Below are 16,722 nucleotides of genomic sequence, written 5' to 3' on the forward strand. Positions count from 1 at the left end.
CTTAACTGGCAAAAATCCCAGTTTGCACTTACGAATCCAACAGAAATAACTTTTTTGGTTTAAAAAAAAATAAAACCTACACACACAAAAATCAAATCAAAACAAAAACACAGCAGAAGAGAAGCCCCCTCAGAGCATGACTCTCGAGGTACGTCAGACCAGGCTGGCTGCCCAGCCTCGGACGCCGTCCCTCGCTGCCGGCCGGGCCCTGCTGCAGTCAGCACAGCTTCCTCCAGGCAGCTCTTAGTTTACCAACACTATGGGGAAGAAACCACCTTCCTCTTAAGTCTTTTAGTTACCAACTGCATCCAGAAGCCTTTGGCAAATTTATTTAAAAGATACACTAGGTAAAACAAAATCGTTACCATTCCCTTTCAGACCAACATTTGGGTAGCTAAAGCTGGCACAGCTGCTACCTGTGAGCTCCCTGAACACTTCAGAAGCTGCTAGCTTTACAATTACTTTTCCCTCCCTGGTTTGCAACATAACAGAACTTCACAGGTTATATTGTTTGTAAAAAGCTTGCACTGACCTAGTTGTTTTCTATTAGGATGTGAAAGTTAGTATCCAAAGTAAAATTAAATGTGAAATTCCAGTCTCAGGCCTCATTTTCAACTTATCTCCCTCAATCCCAAATAAACTTAAATGTATTTAGAAATATGTAGAATACATTTGATTTAATAACATTTTGTATGTGCATTATCATCAGGTCATCTAAAAAAAGTACAGCAGACTTTTTCTTTTTTAAAAGTAGTAAAATATTATACTTCCCCAACCAGACCCAGGGAACCTACAACAAAGTCATTCTGGTTCAAGTCAAAACTTCCTATGAATATTTCAACACAGGAAAAAGTAAGGTTACRTGTGATTTGATTTTCTGGCATTGCCTTCTGTCAAAGGGATATTCCCGTAGCCACCTGTGTTCAGCCTCTCAGAAGCGCTGCCAGGGAGAACCCCCCACTCCTCCAACCCAGAGGCACATCCCACTTCACCCTGTGGGATCAAATCTCACAGAACAGTGAGCATAAACCCTGGATAGTATTTAAATGCAAACATATATTTTTGTTTTTTTTTTTTTCTTTTTTTCCCCCCAAGCATACAAGTTAACTTTGAGATATTACAAAGAATACTTTTGCTACCAAAAAAAGGCAAGTCAACTCATGTTTCTCTTTACCTCATGAATTAAGATAAGGAGGATTTTTTTTTCCCTAAAAATTATGGTGGTGTTGGAAGAACTGAGAGGCAGCTGCAAGTACCCTTTGATTTTTTTTTTTTTTTTTTTTTGATAATTCAGAGGTTCTAATTCATACCCAAACTTTACAGTTCATATCATGCTGAGACAGAGGACTCAAGACTGGAATAGATGTATGTAGACTATGAAGCATATGTGATAGGCACTGTACCTTTAAATAACCACAGTTAAAACACACAACCATTTATTAGGATAAAACCACTGTACAATCATCTCTAATGATCACAATAAACTGAAATCACTGGAGAAAAAGCAACAAAGGAAGTATTCATAAGATAATACTGAAGATAAGTATTACCAAGAACAAAGCAACTGCCATTAAAAAACAGCAAAAAGATTTACTAGCGTAATTTACATAACAAAATAAAATTCCAAAATTTGAAAGAAATTCATAGATTTCCACTAGGTGGTGCCCTAAATGCATTCACTGTGTTCACATTTGTTGCTTCTATTCCCATGCTTGGAAAAAGTTAAAAASCTGTTCAAATACAAACCTCACCAATGCAGAAGCAGCTAGGGAACTATTAATACAAACCATCTCAACACCTTTCATCACATTAGGCTAATTCAGATCATCTCCAGTAACACAGTAATTCTTTACACTGCCAAAATTAGGCAGTTTTGAGGCAGGATCCCTCTACAACTGTACAAGTTTACAACCTTAGCTCCAAGCCAGACCATCTCCTGCAGCCATAGCCACATGCACACAGAGGAGAACAAGGCTGCAAGCACGCACGTTCAGAAGTGCGGCGCTTAGCTGCCTATCCTACCCGTACATTTTGCCTTCTCTCCACTCCTGCAGTATCGGCCCCTGCTCCTGTCCTCACAGCTCCAATCCAGGCAGCGCTATGCGCAGGTTTGCTCAGGATCAGCTTCCACGCCTAGCCAAGCTGCATGGCTCAAAGTGATGGGCAATAAGACTTTGAAAGCTAGCAATTAACAGGTAAACATAGTTCAGTAAGTTTAATCATGAATTCACAAGCTTATTTTAACATGGAATTTTAGTCCTGTTTTGTGACTTGCAATTGAATACACATAAGTAACATGGTGTCACTAAAATGCCTCCTCAAATACTGCRCAAAACCAGGTATTCTGTGGCAATCAGATAGTAAAACAAATGGCTACCCAGTCTATAAACATTTCTTATTTTATTTCACTTCAAAGATTGTAACATATCGATGAGTTTGGAAAGCATCATTAGAACATCCCAACTTTCTCGACCATAATTTCTTCAAATAAAATAATAAAATGAAAAGCAATATTAGATGTTATAGAGCCACAGATCACTTAATTACAATAAAGATCCTTGTGACTATTCTAGAATACGCATTTGCATGCTGAAACGCATTAAACATAATACACTTTCTGTAATATTCCATTCCAGTTAAATCATTTTTTCAGTCTAAAAATCTCTTCTCCATCTTCCAAGAAGATAGGCAAGTATTGCCAGAGCTTTGGTGGAGAAAGTGTGAACCAAACTTATTGTCCTTAGTAAGCAGCTGCACTGAGCTGACTTCTAAAAAGTTAACATTTTAATCACAAACTAGAGGTGTCCAGAGCTTCCAAGTAGTACCTGAATACCACTTGTTTAAAGGGATACAAGCATATACACAGCAGCAGTGCTAGGGCATAGTTTATTCAGCAAATGAAGACTGCATAAATTGCATCTCTCTCTCAGGAGAGGTCATCTAGGACTTCACAAACAGCTTAGAGGAAGCAACTCYGGTCTTAGAATAATCCTCTGAAGTCTTGCACATTTCATAAATTAAAACACCTTAAAAAGGCACATTAATATATATGGCTGCTGAAAGACAGCTATTTTTCTGCTCTATCTGAAACAAAATCAAAACCCAAGCCTTTTATTAAAGTCTGCAACTCCAAACCAAGTGTCAACCCTCTTCTATTTGTTTTGCAAGAACTGAATTTAAGCATGCTAGAAAAAAGTAGGTATGCAGAAGTTACACAGAAGGGAATGACTTACATGAAACACTAATTAAGRGCATTATGAACCAATTCTCAAACTGAGCAAAGTGACACAATTAGGAATGGCTAGATTTTTAGTGAGAGGTACTGAATGGTGGTTTTTTCATTTTTAAATAAGTTTATCCAAGATTATGAATCCAATCTTTTACCAGTATAAAACTGACGAAAATAGCATTTAGTCAAATTTACGTAATTTTAATAATGCAAATCACAACAAATCAGCATTTATAAGGACAGCATAAGGACTGTGTCATGAGGAGSAAAAATAGACATAAGTGATTGAAAACCATGAGATGAGGTGCTGCCAGGCTCCTTACCCATTGCTGCTGCTGCTGGAGCTCCCTGATGGTATTCTCAGCTTGCTCCAGTTTAGTAATGGCCTCATCACTCTGCTGTTTGATGGTGGCCAGCTCCCGTTTTATGAGGTAGTTTTCCTCAGCCTCCTGGGCCCTTGTCACTTGTCCCTTAGGACATAATTCTTTTTAAAGTAATTGAGGACAGATCCAAGACAGACTGCCTTCGTGACGTTTAGCTACTTATTTTATCAGATTGCTTTTGCAAACAGCACAGAGCACAAATAAAGATTTCAGGACAATGCAGTACTAAATAGCTGCTTTAGTATTTTATTACAGTTTGGCATCTTTCTAGCAAGCTCAGTTGTGCACCTGCATTCAAGATTTCATTCATGCARTATTACTCATTTGTACATGCACAGATTTAAGTCTGCAATATTCAATTTCACTGTTAATACAACACTAGAACATTTGTAACAGGAATTTGTACTAAAAGTTTACATCAGGTTAGAAAAAAATATAACATGCAGGTATTGGGTTCATATGTTTTTAATATATAAAATTAAACAAATTGTAGTAAGAAGTTAGCTCTGCATTTATCTCCAAATCAACACGGTAGGGATATATTTTTTAAACACATGCAAATATGCATGCATTAAAGCAAATTTTCTATTTTTCTGAGTAGGAACAGAGTCATATGGTAAAGGACTAAAGGACTATACCTGTATCAATCTATCTGCCAAGGAAGCACTTTCCTATAAAGGAAAAATTCAGACAGGAATAAGAAAAAGAAAAACATAGGAGTGATAAAAGCAACCAAAAAAAAAATTCAAGAGTAAGAAAAAAAATGCCCAAATTCTACCCACTTTCAGTACAACCTCTTTCTAAACTAATAACTCTYCAGGCAAATTAAAGCAGCTCTTTCTGAAAGTCTCAGGAAGCGGAGTTTTTCTAAACAATTTAACACATTTTACCAATTGATACAAGAAGTTCTCAAAGCCGGRCTTCATAACATTTGAAGTCCACCTACAGAGGATGAGATATTTTTATCTGAACAGCCTGTCCTTAATAGCAGAAGTTAGTACACAGTATCTGATATGATCTAGTAGTTGGATGCAAGAGGTGTTCTGTGGTCCATCCACAACATGAAAGGCAGGCATAATTTGAGCACATTAGAAACTTCACTAAGCGCAGAGGTATTCATGCAGGACTAAAGCTTTGAAAAAGATAAAGCAAGAAAGTTAGATGGTGCAAACTGACAGCCATGAAAAGTAGAAAACTTCAGCTTTGAGGGTTAATATTTTGCTTCACTAAATTCTAACAGTAACTCAATCAACAGTTTATATAGTCTCTTTCCTTGCAGTTTCCTTCAAGTTCCTTAAATGTCCTGTGCAGAAAATTTCACTTCCACCCTATTACCCTTAAAAGCAATAGATTTCTGCAGACTCTACAACAGAGAACACATCTCTCGGCAGACAGTTAAGTCATCTTTGTCCTTGGAATTGCTATTAAAATTAAAGTTCAAATTTGTTGGTATGAACTATTATAGGGAGAAGCTAAGGCAAGAAGTTCATCAAGGCACACTAAGGAAGTCACAGTTATATATGTTAGGATGAGGAGTTACTCAGAAAAACACAATTTAATAGAAGAACTGAATGCTTTTGTTCACACTTTATGATCTGTTCTTCAGATGCTGCAACAATATCCAGAAATTCTTGTCAACAGATAACATTTATCTGATTTTGAACTGTTCTAATTCCAACTAGTCAGACAGGGATACTGTGAAAATGCATTCTAAATTTAAGAATTTGTAGTGTCTGACAGTTTTTCCACTGACACCCTGATATTTAAACAGCAACAGAAAAACAAAACCCCACTCCTCTGCAAGTTAAGTCATGAATATTTACTATTATATACTTGCCATAAAATTACTGAAATGATTCACTACAGTCTCCAGCTTCTAAAAAACAGCCTGTTCTTTACAATTAATTTTACTAACACTTTAATATTTGAAACATGAGGATGTTTATAAAACTATTTGTTCACAGAATTTGACATAGTTCGACAGTTTCTCCAAGAAACTGTAACAGATTTATTATCTGAAATGTGACACCTTTCAGTCATGTTACTGGAAATTGAATCTCTGTCCTTTTCCTCCCCATGATATATGAACAACTGGTTGCAATTCAAAATGTTTAATTTCTTTTGGAGAAAGACARTTAACATGGCCAAATAAGACAGATAAGAACTTTCTTCATTCCAGACCAGACTTGCCCCAGTGCAACCTGCCAAAGCAGCGCAGGATCCAAATACAGAAGGGGCCAGAGAGCAATGCCAGCATGTTRGCAACAACACAACAGTTAGATGCACACATTGAAGGTGATATCCAATTACAAGGAACCTAACAAAACTTTATGCCAGACTAACCTTTTGAAAAAAAATAACTTAGCTTTCCCTTCCCTCCCTCACATCTCAATTTCTAGCAAAATACAAAACTGCAAGGTGAAGTAAAGGCAGCAGGCTTTCTATATTGACTATGAATGTTACRACAGCCCTCTACTGTTGAATTAATTAGCAATGAAATAACCTGCTTCCATCACTGCTTCTCTGGCCACTGCTAGGTCCTTCAGTTTGCTCTTACATAAAACTATCTAGTAACTTCACATTTCCAGAAGCAAGAAGATTCTCTCATAGTAACCTCTTTTCCACCCAAGAACCCCACTATTTCATGTAGCCCTTTGTATTTTGAAGAGACTTTTCTAATTCTTAAGGAACAAAATGTATAATAAAAGTTGGCATATGTGAAAATGTTCAGCTTCATACATTCAGTAAGATCCACGCATAACCGACTTAACCTAGCAATTAAGGGCACTACTTATAAATATTTGTTATTACCATGCTATTTGGCAAAGCAATGTTAGTAAATACTGCAGATTAGCAGAAAAAAAAACTAATGAGCTATAGTTACAAGATTCCCATTTCACATACTTAAACTGATGGCAATTCTGTAATAAAATAGTATAAATTAAATCTAGTCACCAACATACTTACTTTTTCTAATGTTTCAATGCGCTGTTTCAAGAGTCTGTTTTCAGTTCGTAACCTCTGCAAGAGAAATTATTCAGAATTGTTTCTCGAGTTAAGAATTTAAAGTCTGCTAAAAGCCAAGTACACAGCCTTTAAGATCATTATGACACTTACAAAAAAATAAGTATAAATAGAAAACAAGTTACAGCAAGTTTTTATGATGCAAMAACTCAAAAGAGGAGTTTTAAACAGCTTGGTATAGCAAAGATAAGACATTATGTCTGTGTGTTCATTGAAAGCAATGTGTGCACAAGTGAACCACAGAGCTTAACCACATAACATCACTAGGTTTGGCAGCCTCCTCTTCATAAACAGAACTGGAGGCAGTCCTCAAGGTGAAGGGACATGAAAGTGCATTTCCTCTCACTGCACTAGGAGGTGCTAATAGAAGACTGATACAAGGTTTCCTTCCCAAAATTTTGTTGTTATATAATCATATTTTATTTCATCTGTAAGAAGTTATACTGAGAATTATTTAATTCACCTACCCAAAACCTGAGAATTGAATGGAAAAGCATATTTTATTAATGCATTTTCTATAAATTTTAGCAGTCAGTATTCAAGTAGAGAAGATCTCCATCCGTAAGAATAGACATACGGATATTAGTTTGGCAATGCTTTATTCTTCCAGCGTGAGAGGCAGACTCAACATGCTCATTTTTTATCTCCATAAACTACAGGAGTTTTTTTTTTAACACCTAGAGAGTCAGTCAGAAATTGGTTTCTTTATAAAAATTGCAACAGTTAGCTGAATCTTACACACTTAGGTTTAGACCTCAAGTCTCCCTTTCCCAAAGGGCGGCCTAGAAACAAACAGTAAATATTCTACTTCAGGTTGCTATGGTTTGAGGATTTTTGTTTGCTCTTTTTTTTTTTTTTTTTGGGGGGGGGGGATAAGGTAGGGTAGGAAAGAGGTGGTTGAGAAGGAAGAATTTCAATCATCAATTAAATTTCTCAGATTGAAAGTTATCCTAAGGGTATCATTCCCTCCCATTTTACAAAGAGCTAGCCTTTAAGACCTGCAAATCTAATCTGAAAAAGCCATCAGAGCAGGCCCTGACAAAGGTTCAATACTGCCACCGACTGCCTTGCTGCCATAGGGATAAACTTTTAGAAAAGGCTTGGAACACCTTTGTGCTCCCAGAGGTACATCACCGAATTTTTCTGAAGAATCAATACCTTAGAACATGATATTGGAAGGTAAAATGACTAGTACGGGAAAGGAAGAAGGAAGGGTGCAATTCAGATTCCCTCTACTAACCTTCGCACAGTAATTCCTACCTCACTTCTCCCCCTGCCTTCGCTGATGGAACTAACACACACAATACAAGGAAGCAAATTCAGCTTAAACATCATGCTGAAAAAAATAAGTAAACAGAGGGTGGGCAAAAGCCTATTTGTGCCTTGAAATCAAAAAGACACAATAATTAGTAGAGATAGGAAGGTCAGTTAGTAAAAGGGAAAAAAAAAAAACTTTTCTAAACAGAACTTAACTCACAGGTCAATCACATTATGTATCAATTGCAGAAGCTCCAAAAGAAACAGAACAACTAAACAGAAAACACTTAACCTTCAACCAACAAATGAAAAAAAATCAAAACCTCAAAAAAAACCCCACAATGATAAACCATTCCCAAGACTTCATGGTATTAAGCTCTCCTTTAATATGCTTTCCAAAGCCTCCCATCTGGGAGGCCTACACCTGAAACAGCACATTGGGAACCTCTGAAAAAGGCTGTAATCAAAGTTTAGTCAGCAGAAAATAACCAACATTTTGTAAGTGCAGCAAGTCTCTACCAGTGATCTTCCATTAATTGTGCCCACTAGAATCCTCAATCATTCCACTGTACATGTTCTTTTTGAACAGTCAGTCTAAATACAAATGCTTAAGGGAGATTTTGGGACCTCAATTACAACATATTCCACTGCAGATATAGGTCAAACAAGTAACCCACAGCAAGAATTAAATTGCTCCAGAAATAAATGTTGAGTCTAAGCCTTACTTTAATTTCAACTTGTTCTTCCATTTCTTTTGTTTTTATTGTAGTGTATTCTTTTTCTAACCTAAAAATTAGAAAGAGTAAGTGCTGATTAGAAAAATTCAAGATAATTTACTTGTTGGTGCAATGCCTAACATGCAACAGTTTCTCTTAGTTTTCTTCTGCTAAGAGGTGCACATTATTGATATTTCCTGTGTTTAGCCAACCAGTTGAGAGTTGCCAGTGTACTCCTCCTGTAAATATTTTGACTAGACATTAAAACTAATTTAAACATCAGAATAAAGACTCCTGTAGATATGAACAGACTCTGAACCAGCACTCCGCAGTGCAGGTGTCCGCTTGTGTAGTCTTGGTAACATACCTCAGATGAGTTGTTATTGCAAAGTAGCTCCAAAATCAACATAATTATAAAATAACCAACTCACTACATTAAGCCAAAAGACGACAGAGTTTGGACAATAGGAGAATACAAAGAGATTCAAAACAAGAATCTTAAAACTCATTCACACAATTTTTGCCCCTCTATAGCAAACAACAAAGTTGTCTCTTACGGAAAGGGTAGCAACCACACAAGAAAAGCAAGCTGAGGTATACAATGCCTCTGCAGACAGTGACCAAGTGTTTAGACTCTGAATGGTATGATTTTAAGCTACATACATTTGTACTGGCTATCGGAGAAAGCATTTTCCCTGAAAACTGTTACTGTTTTTATTTTGGGTTTTAGAGAAAACCGACCGCTCAGTGTACAGCATTGGTCACAGGCTGCCAATAGAAGGACAGATAAATTCAATTTGCAAGGGCCAAGTACAACCTGTAGCAAAAGAACATTGAATATACTGTGTACTATAGCCAAGGGCCCAACTTAAGATTGGAGGAAATGCCAAACCTAACTCTGGAAAAAGGCAAGGTATGCAACTTGGCTTAGCAAAATATGCCTATCTATGAAAGGCAGAAAAAARCATGAGTACATGTAATCTATTTTGTCACAATTCTCAATGGCATTACAAAATTTCATCAATTTAGATTTTAAACTGACCTTATCTAGATCACATATACTTTCTAATACTGTGTTAATAGTTCTGCAATTCCTGAAAGGTAAGACTTCAGAATCATAATTCTTAAAACCACAGAGAAATTTAATCTCCCTTGCCTAATTCACCTTCACAAAAGCCTGCTAGCTCTATTAAATCACAGAATGGGTAAGGTTGGAAGGGAACTCCTGTTTACAAAAGTTGCAGCTTTCATCAAAAGCATTTTTAGGGTTATTTTAATACATAAGACAGTTTCATTATATTTCAGAAAAAGCAAATACCAATTTAGAAGAATTTTCTGGCTGATAAAACTTCAATTTTAACTGTTTATAGTATAAAAACCCCAAAAAATTAAGCAAGAAAGAGTCAAACTAAAATACTGAATAACTAGTTTAAGATACACAAACAAAAAATAACTCTTGGCAACAGTATGAACTATTTTCTCAAAATGTTATACCTACTTTTTCATCTTTTTTGCATTGTATTTGACTTGGTAAGATGCTTGGATTAATTTGTCTGGACCACTGTCAAACTGATGTGGAATGACCTTTTGAAAATGCTAAAAGCAATCAGAGCACAAAATTACATTTAATAGATGCAAAGAAACATACACTTATGTGCTTCACATGCATTTCAGACATCTATTATGATTACTGTAACCTTAATTTACCTGTAACATTCCTTCCATGTCAAGTTGCAGTAACTCTGGTTGGTTCATCTGAAGAACTGCTAAACCTACTCGAAATACTATCTCTAAACCCTGAAAAAACATTAAAATATTCAACAATTATTTATGGCATTGTCAACGGTATAGAACAATAACAAATCTAATATTTACTACTGTTTGAGAACTCACCCAGTTTCCTAAACAAGCAAAAAAATCCTACTGAAAAAAAAATGCTGAGGTAAAAACACTCAGCTACAGGTGTTCTCTACATCAGCTTTTATCCAAAGTTTCATTTGTTTGTATCCGCTCTCAAAGAAAAAAAATATACTTTTCAAAAAAGAATTTTAATTTCAGACATGGCATGCCACAGTTAAACTACTTAAATCAATACAAGGAAATGCTTTACTCATGTATACTACCTTGAGCATTTAAGCGTAAGCTGAGAAGAGGCACCTTTGACTTAACGTCTTCTAAAAGATTATCGTAGAGGAAGAACAGGCTTTGGTTTGCTACCAACTACAGACATTTGAGGCTCTAATTCTGAGCATGCCTTACGTGACATTTTGATAATGGCACTGAATACATGTATTTGGCTACTGCTTGTCATCTGGACAATAGCTCTGCAGAATTTGCAGCATTGCTTCTTCCTATTCTGCATATCCTCGCAGAGCTTTAACTTCAGCTTGGAAGCAGCAGAGCTTTCCACCCTCATTCCACCCACTCACTCTATTATTAAGAAACTGATGTTCTAACTGTATGAAATGCAATTGGTGTTGCATCCAAAACATGTAGTAGATTTGATAACTCTTCAGTTGCACTTAGAGTGCAAATTTACATATAAAAGAATATACATTCACAGATGTATTTGCTCTTCCTTGGTAGGCACAGATATCTTTCCTTCTCAAAATACTTCAATAAGCGTAATAACTAAAAAGCAAGAATATTTGAGATTTCCTCATCTGAATGGAATTTATACCACCACCTAAACAATTGCTTTAAAAGCTACTCTTGAAATAGAACATATTATTATTGAGTAGTTACCTCAGACATAAAGATATCAAATATTCTTGTTGCAATTGGTAGTGGAAAAGTCGTAAGAAATATAGTTAAAAACCATGATGACGCATACATAGAAGTGTGGAAACTCTGAGATTGAAAGTGCACATAAAGCTCTGGAAGCTGCTCCTGGAAAGAAGATTAGAAAAAAACATGTTAAGCTTCTGCTGGTAGTTTTATTGTGTGTGGTTTTGACAAAGCTAGAAAAAAAAGAAAATACCAGTATTTGGTAGAGATGAATCAATCARCAGCTTCATAACACTGCATTAGAAGACATTCTGATCATTACAAACAACCATGCCACAGAAGTTCAGTGGAGAATACAGCATTTCTACCCTACACAGCACAAGTTACTAAAAACACTTGTTGATCTTACTAGCAAACCAAAGGCTTGCAGTTCCCTAAGTCGTATCAGGAATGGCTACAGAGTCAGAGCTGGAGAGCTCTAGGGCCCTACGTCTTAGCAGTGCGCGTATTATGCAACCCGCCCCCCCCCCCCCAACACGCACAGTGAACTGGTCACTTCCTAGAGGAAGGAAAGAGGGAGACAACAAAACCCAAACCCCTTTGTTTCTGCCATTCTGACCTGGCAGCAAGTTTTCTGTAACCCAAATCTGAGAGCAGCTGAACTCTGGGCATGAGGGCACCTTCTAAATTACATTAAAAAAAATGGGGAGAAGGGGCACATAAATTAAGTACTTCTAGAGTCTTGGACTCAAAAAAAATAGACATTCATATGCTTAAAATGTGACAAAACAAATCCTCATGTTTGTGTTTAAAGCCAGTCACTGTCTGACAAAGGCTAAAACATAGATCATACAGCCATATGGCATTCACTTCAGGTCCTGAAACTAGCTACTGTTGGAGAACAGCCTGTCAGCCAACAGACAGGCCTGCTCTCCAATAACAAGGAGCAATGGGAATTACTATGAGAAAATTAAATAGATTTCATATGTACCTGTATCATGCATTCAAACTGGTACATACAAAGGCCCAGTTCAGCCATGCTTGGTTTAAACAGTTCTCGCAGTCTGTAATCTTGCATTAATTTAACAAACACACAAAATGCCTCTTCTTCTGGCATCTATATTAAAAACAGAAAAAAAGCATAGTGAAAATGGTGGACAAATGTAAAGTTGTATCAAAGTGAGAGGTTTTGTGGGTTTTGTTTAAGGCATTTATAACTAGTTACTATAGTAAAACTTCCGTATATACCAAAACCCACAAAGTAATTTCTAAACCACAATAGGGTTCTGCAAAATTTCTGACAGTGTAACCTACCTTCACTTAGAACAAAGGCAGTAAAATAAAGGTAGCCTTAAGATTATCAAATCGTGAAGTTTCATTTGAACTATGAAGATGAATGTCAAATCTGAAAAGAGAAGTTCACTAAGAGCTAAAAAATCYCCCCCCAAATAACCCTCAAGCCTGCAGTTCTATGGTAGTTCTGAGAAATAAATATATTCTCCCACTCAGAAAAGTTGTATCTTCCTGGCAAAGACAGAAGCACTGAGAATAAAGCTACTTTGATTCACAGACTGATTGCCCTTGACAACTCCATTGTAACAAGTGATTAAAAAGCTATTATGAAAATTCCCATCACAAAAAACTCCATACTGTTATGCATTCAAACAGCGATTTAAAAGTTTGCATTTTTTCTATAATATCATGTTTACCTGCATAAGCAGTAATCCCACTATAAAAGCACTTCCTTGACAGTATCCAACCTCACGATCCACTAAAGAGTAAGCCTAGGAAATAAAGTTTTAAGACTTTGAAAAATTAAAACATCATGAGTAACAGAACAGGATCAGAGCTTCTGCTCTGATTAACAGCTCAGTTTTCATTACTTATAGCTTGCTCTTTCTTCTCAAAAAGAAAAAATAGAAGTCCTATTCAGAAATCTGTTTAGTAAGATATTCTAGTTGTTACCTGCTGCTACAAAGGGATATAAATCTTACTCTGATAGTCTACAGAGTAAGAACTTAAGTATGCCTGAAAAACATACTAGAGGAATTTGCCAAGTCTATGCCAGTTGTCTGTGATGTCTTTTTAAACTGCACAACAAGGTTACCTACTTCTCTCTCCAGCCTCAACTCTAACAGCAGGAGACAGAGCCTCGGCAACGCTACAGTCCTTCTCAGAGCAGTTCCAGGTTTTATGCRCAGCTGAAGGCAGGCAGCTGCTTCATTTAAGAGCTATGGAAGTTAGTTTCAACAGAAAAGTTGGCAGGATTCCAAATCACTATGTGATATGGAGAAAGTCCATCTTTCTAAATTTAAACTTCAGTACAATAGAGGCAATATAAGGGGAAAAAAAAAGTCAATTTCATGGTGGTATTCTGGTTTTGCATGTGGGCTTTGTAACAACTGCACATTAGCTTGTACATGCCATTTTATGCTACCACAGGCAGGTTCAGAAATGCTTGAAAACTCAATGCCAGTTTTGATTTACAACATTGTCTTAATAAATTCTAATGTTTACTTCTCTTTATAGCACACTGTATTCTACTATACTGTTAGCAGTTAACATGTGATTCTGTTTTAATACAAACTTGTTAATGATTTCATTTTATAAGAGGTTTAAAACATTTAATATTAGTTATTGGAATACAGTATTTGAAAGCCATCTTTGAAATGGGAATATGATGATTTGGTAGACCATTTCAGTGTCAAGTCRAACAAGTTCAAAAACACCTTGAACATTTGAAATTGATACAAGTTCAAGATATACAAAGGCAAATATTTCCAAAACTCTGCTGCTAACATTCTTGCTAACATGTTTTCATGGACCACAAGATACTGACTTACCTTCATTACGTTAAATAAAACCTCCTGTCCAAGGCTGTCTTTTTCTTTAAAAAAATCATGTTCAGGGTATGTTCTAGCAATGTCCCTTCTTATTAGTTTCTCACAAGGAGAAGTCATTTTCAACAGCTCTGAATACTGATCCTTAATTGGCATGCTTTGAGCACTGCATAAGAGTTGCCAAACAATTGCTCTGAAATGATGAGGTATCCCTTTTCGAACAAGTTCCTAAAACACAAGGGAAAAGGCAAAAAAAAAAAAAAAAAAAAATCAGTGTTTCCTAGAAGCATGAACACACAAGTCTATAGAACAGCTTTCAAATGAAACATTTCAACAAGAAGTTCCTCACAACTTAGGAAAGAATTTCTCATTACCAATTACACAAAACCAATTACACAGCTCACAATGTATTAACTCCAACTTAGCCTGATAAATCATTGGTAGCTAACAAAAGTAAGAAGCCAAGGTCCTTTCTGGCGGAGAAAACAGCAAGTGAAAGTAATCTCTTACAGTACGCTGCTTAAACTGAATATTCAAGCTAAAAAAAAAAAAATCTCAAACTATTAAAGACAACATCCTTAATTTTATTTGTAGTCTATGATTAAAATGTAAGAAATCACTCGCTGAAAATAATTCAAGACAGGCAGCMAGACAATTGTACAAGTCACTTGACAAACCTGACAAATTTTGTCTAATTTTTCTGGTGTGTCTGTGTTTTCAAGTTCTAAYGTACTTAAAAATTTCAGACACTACCAAGAAAACATTAAATTCATACCTCCTGAGTTAACTTCACTTACACTAAATTCCCTGGGGGGGGGGTGGGGGGGAGAAGGAGGGGGGAAATCAGATAGCTATTACACAGTCTAAGTCTTCCCAAATAGATCTAAGCACCAGATTCCAGAGGCCCTGATAGCTGGGTATGTACCAGTTTGTCATCTGCTACCTGTCTTTTCAGAAAGCATAAGTAGAAAGGAGTCTAGCTGCTAGTCTAGTCAAAAGTTTTCAGACTACCTTAGTTGCATTCTGCAACTAAAATCAGTCTGACCCAGCAGATTTTTCTTCAAGATAAGAGGAACTCAAAGAGAATACCTGAATAGTATTTCTGTACCTTAATACTTAACAATTTTTATTATTTCTGCTGTTTTTGTTTTATTTTGCTAGTACTTATTCTGAAACCAGAGCAGTCTTCTCTTTTATAAAACCTCCTTTTTCCTGTTTCTCCAAATATTTTGCCTACTTTTCCTAATATTAGAAGATACTGAGTCAGGATGATTAGTTAAATCCAACTGTGATAACAAAAAATAAACACAAAAGCAGAAGCCTCTCTAAAGTGAAGTCTGAACTCTACTGTTGGAGTTTAGCACCTCTGCAGCACTAAGCTCAACCTCCTAAGTCTTCCAGCTTTCTAAAGGACCATCTTAGTAACCTGATGGTTACTAATTACCTGATTTTAAACTCCAAATATTTGTCCAGTCTACTACTTAACTATACCACCYTGTATTATTTCCTGAAATATTTCTAACCCCAAGACAGCAGCTGTAACATCATCTTTCTACATTTGTCACTAGGTATCATTTGTCAACAATGTACTATCATATCACAGACTAGATCAGTCAACTCAACCTCAAGAGCTACCAATAGTGAAGTACTAGTGAGTGGTTTCTTACCTTAAGTTACCATATACCTGCTTGATCAAGTAACAGGGTTACCCCCCTCAACACTCCCAGAGGAACAGCAGGAGTATCCCAGGAAAATGTACCTACTAAGCAGCACTAAAGTGATGTTATTCTACACAGCATTATGGGCACTGAGAAGCATGACTTCTGAGGTCATCTTTCAGAATCTCTCCATAAACATGAACAGAGTTTTGAATTAGGTCAAAGAGACATGGACTGAATACACATTAGTTCACCTTCCTGCATATATAATGTACCACAAGTTTATATACCCTTATTGTCTGCAACATCAAAACCCAGATTATCTAGTAACTTAAACACCAGCCTTTGCAGTCAAGTCAAAAAGATTGTTCTGCAGCTAAAGTGTTATCTACTGGCACAACTGGGAAGTATGYATGGCTGCTCTTGTATTCTACTGTAAAATGACAAAGTTTAAACAATTCTCATTGTTCAGTCAAAAGTCAAATTAACCAGCAAAGGAAAGCTCTCTTAATTTACTTAAATATTTAGTGGATGTTAGTCAAATACTCAAATTATGCTTGTCCAACTATAAAATGAGTTCCAACACTTTAAAATCCAAATGCAGGCACTTCGAATACTGAATTCTATCCAACTAGCTCTGCTTATTACCCTTACTTTTGCTTTCTCTTGCCAGGTCCATGTGGCTTTCTTTTCACGGCCTTTTGGGAACACCCTTCCATAAACTGTTTTCACTGTGAAAGAAGAAAGGCTTGAATTCATTTTCTTCCCTCCTTTCCTCTCCCAAGTCATGTTCTCTCTCCGCAACTACTTCACATAAAACACTTTACTTTATCCTATTGCTCTGCCTTCCCACAACCTATTCATACACTCTTTGAACTGCTCAAAAGA

The 16,722-nt window shown here is 36.3% G+C and overlaps 1 protein-coding gene across 5 annotated transcripts in view; it reads right to left on the reverse strand.

Annotated features, from left to right (window-relative positions):
• EVI5 (ecotropic viral integration site 5) overlaps positions 1–16,722 on the reverse strand; it is an 85,593-nt gene that overhangs the window by 49,375 nt on the left and 19,496 nt on the right. For 4 of the 5 annotated variants that reach the window (XM_085303565.1, XM_085303566.1, XM_085303564.1 and 1 more), the window contains exons 4-13: positions 14,180–14,404; positions 13,046–13,120; positions 12,328–12,453; positions 11,355–11,498; positions 10,317–10,406; positions 10,108–10,205; positions 8,619–8,679; positions 6,580–6,633; positions 4,251–4,283; positions 3,553–3,699 (exon numbers count right to left, since the gene is read on the reverse strand). In XM_085303565.1, the coding sequence (XP_085159691.1) occupies positions 3,553–3,699; positions 4,251–4,283; positions 6,580–6,633; positions 8,619–8,679; positions 10,108–10,205; positions 10,317–10,406; positions 11,355–11,498; positions 12,328–12,453; positions 13,046–13,120; positions 14,180–14,404 (1,053 nt within the window). The remainder of the gene's footprint in view (positions 1–3,552; positions 3,700–4,250; positions 4,284–6,579; positions 6,634–8,618; positions 8,680–10,107; positions 10,206–10,316; positions 10,407–11,354; positions 11,499–12,327; positions 12,454–13,045; positions 13,121–14,179; positions 14,405–16,722) is intronic. The other variant, XM_085303567.1, reaches the window with a different exon arrangement.

Source organism: Rhea americana, unplaced genomic scaffold (genome assembly GCF_003343005.1).
Source record: "Rhea americana isolate MKP2758 unplaced genomic scaffold, rheAme1 scaffold_2, whole genome shotgun sequence".
Lineage (NCBI taxonomy): Eukaryota > Metazoa > Chordata > Aves > Rheiformes > Rheidae > Rhea > Rhea americana.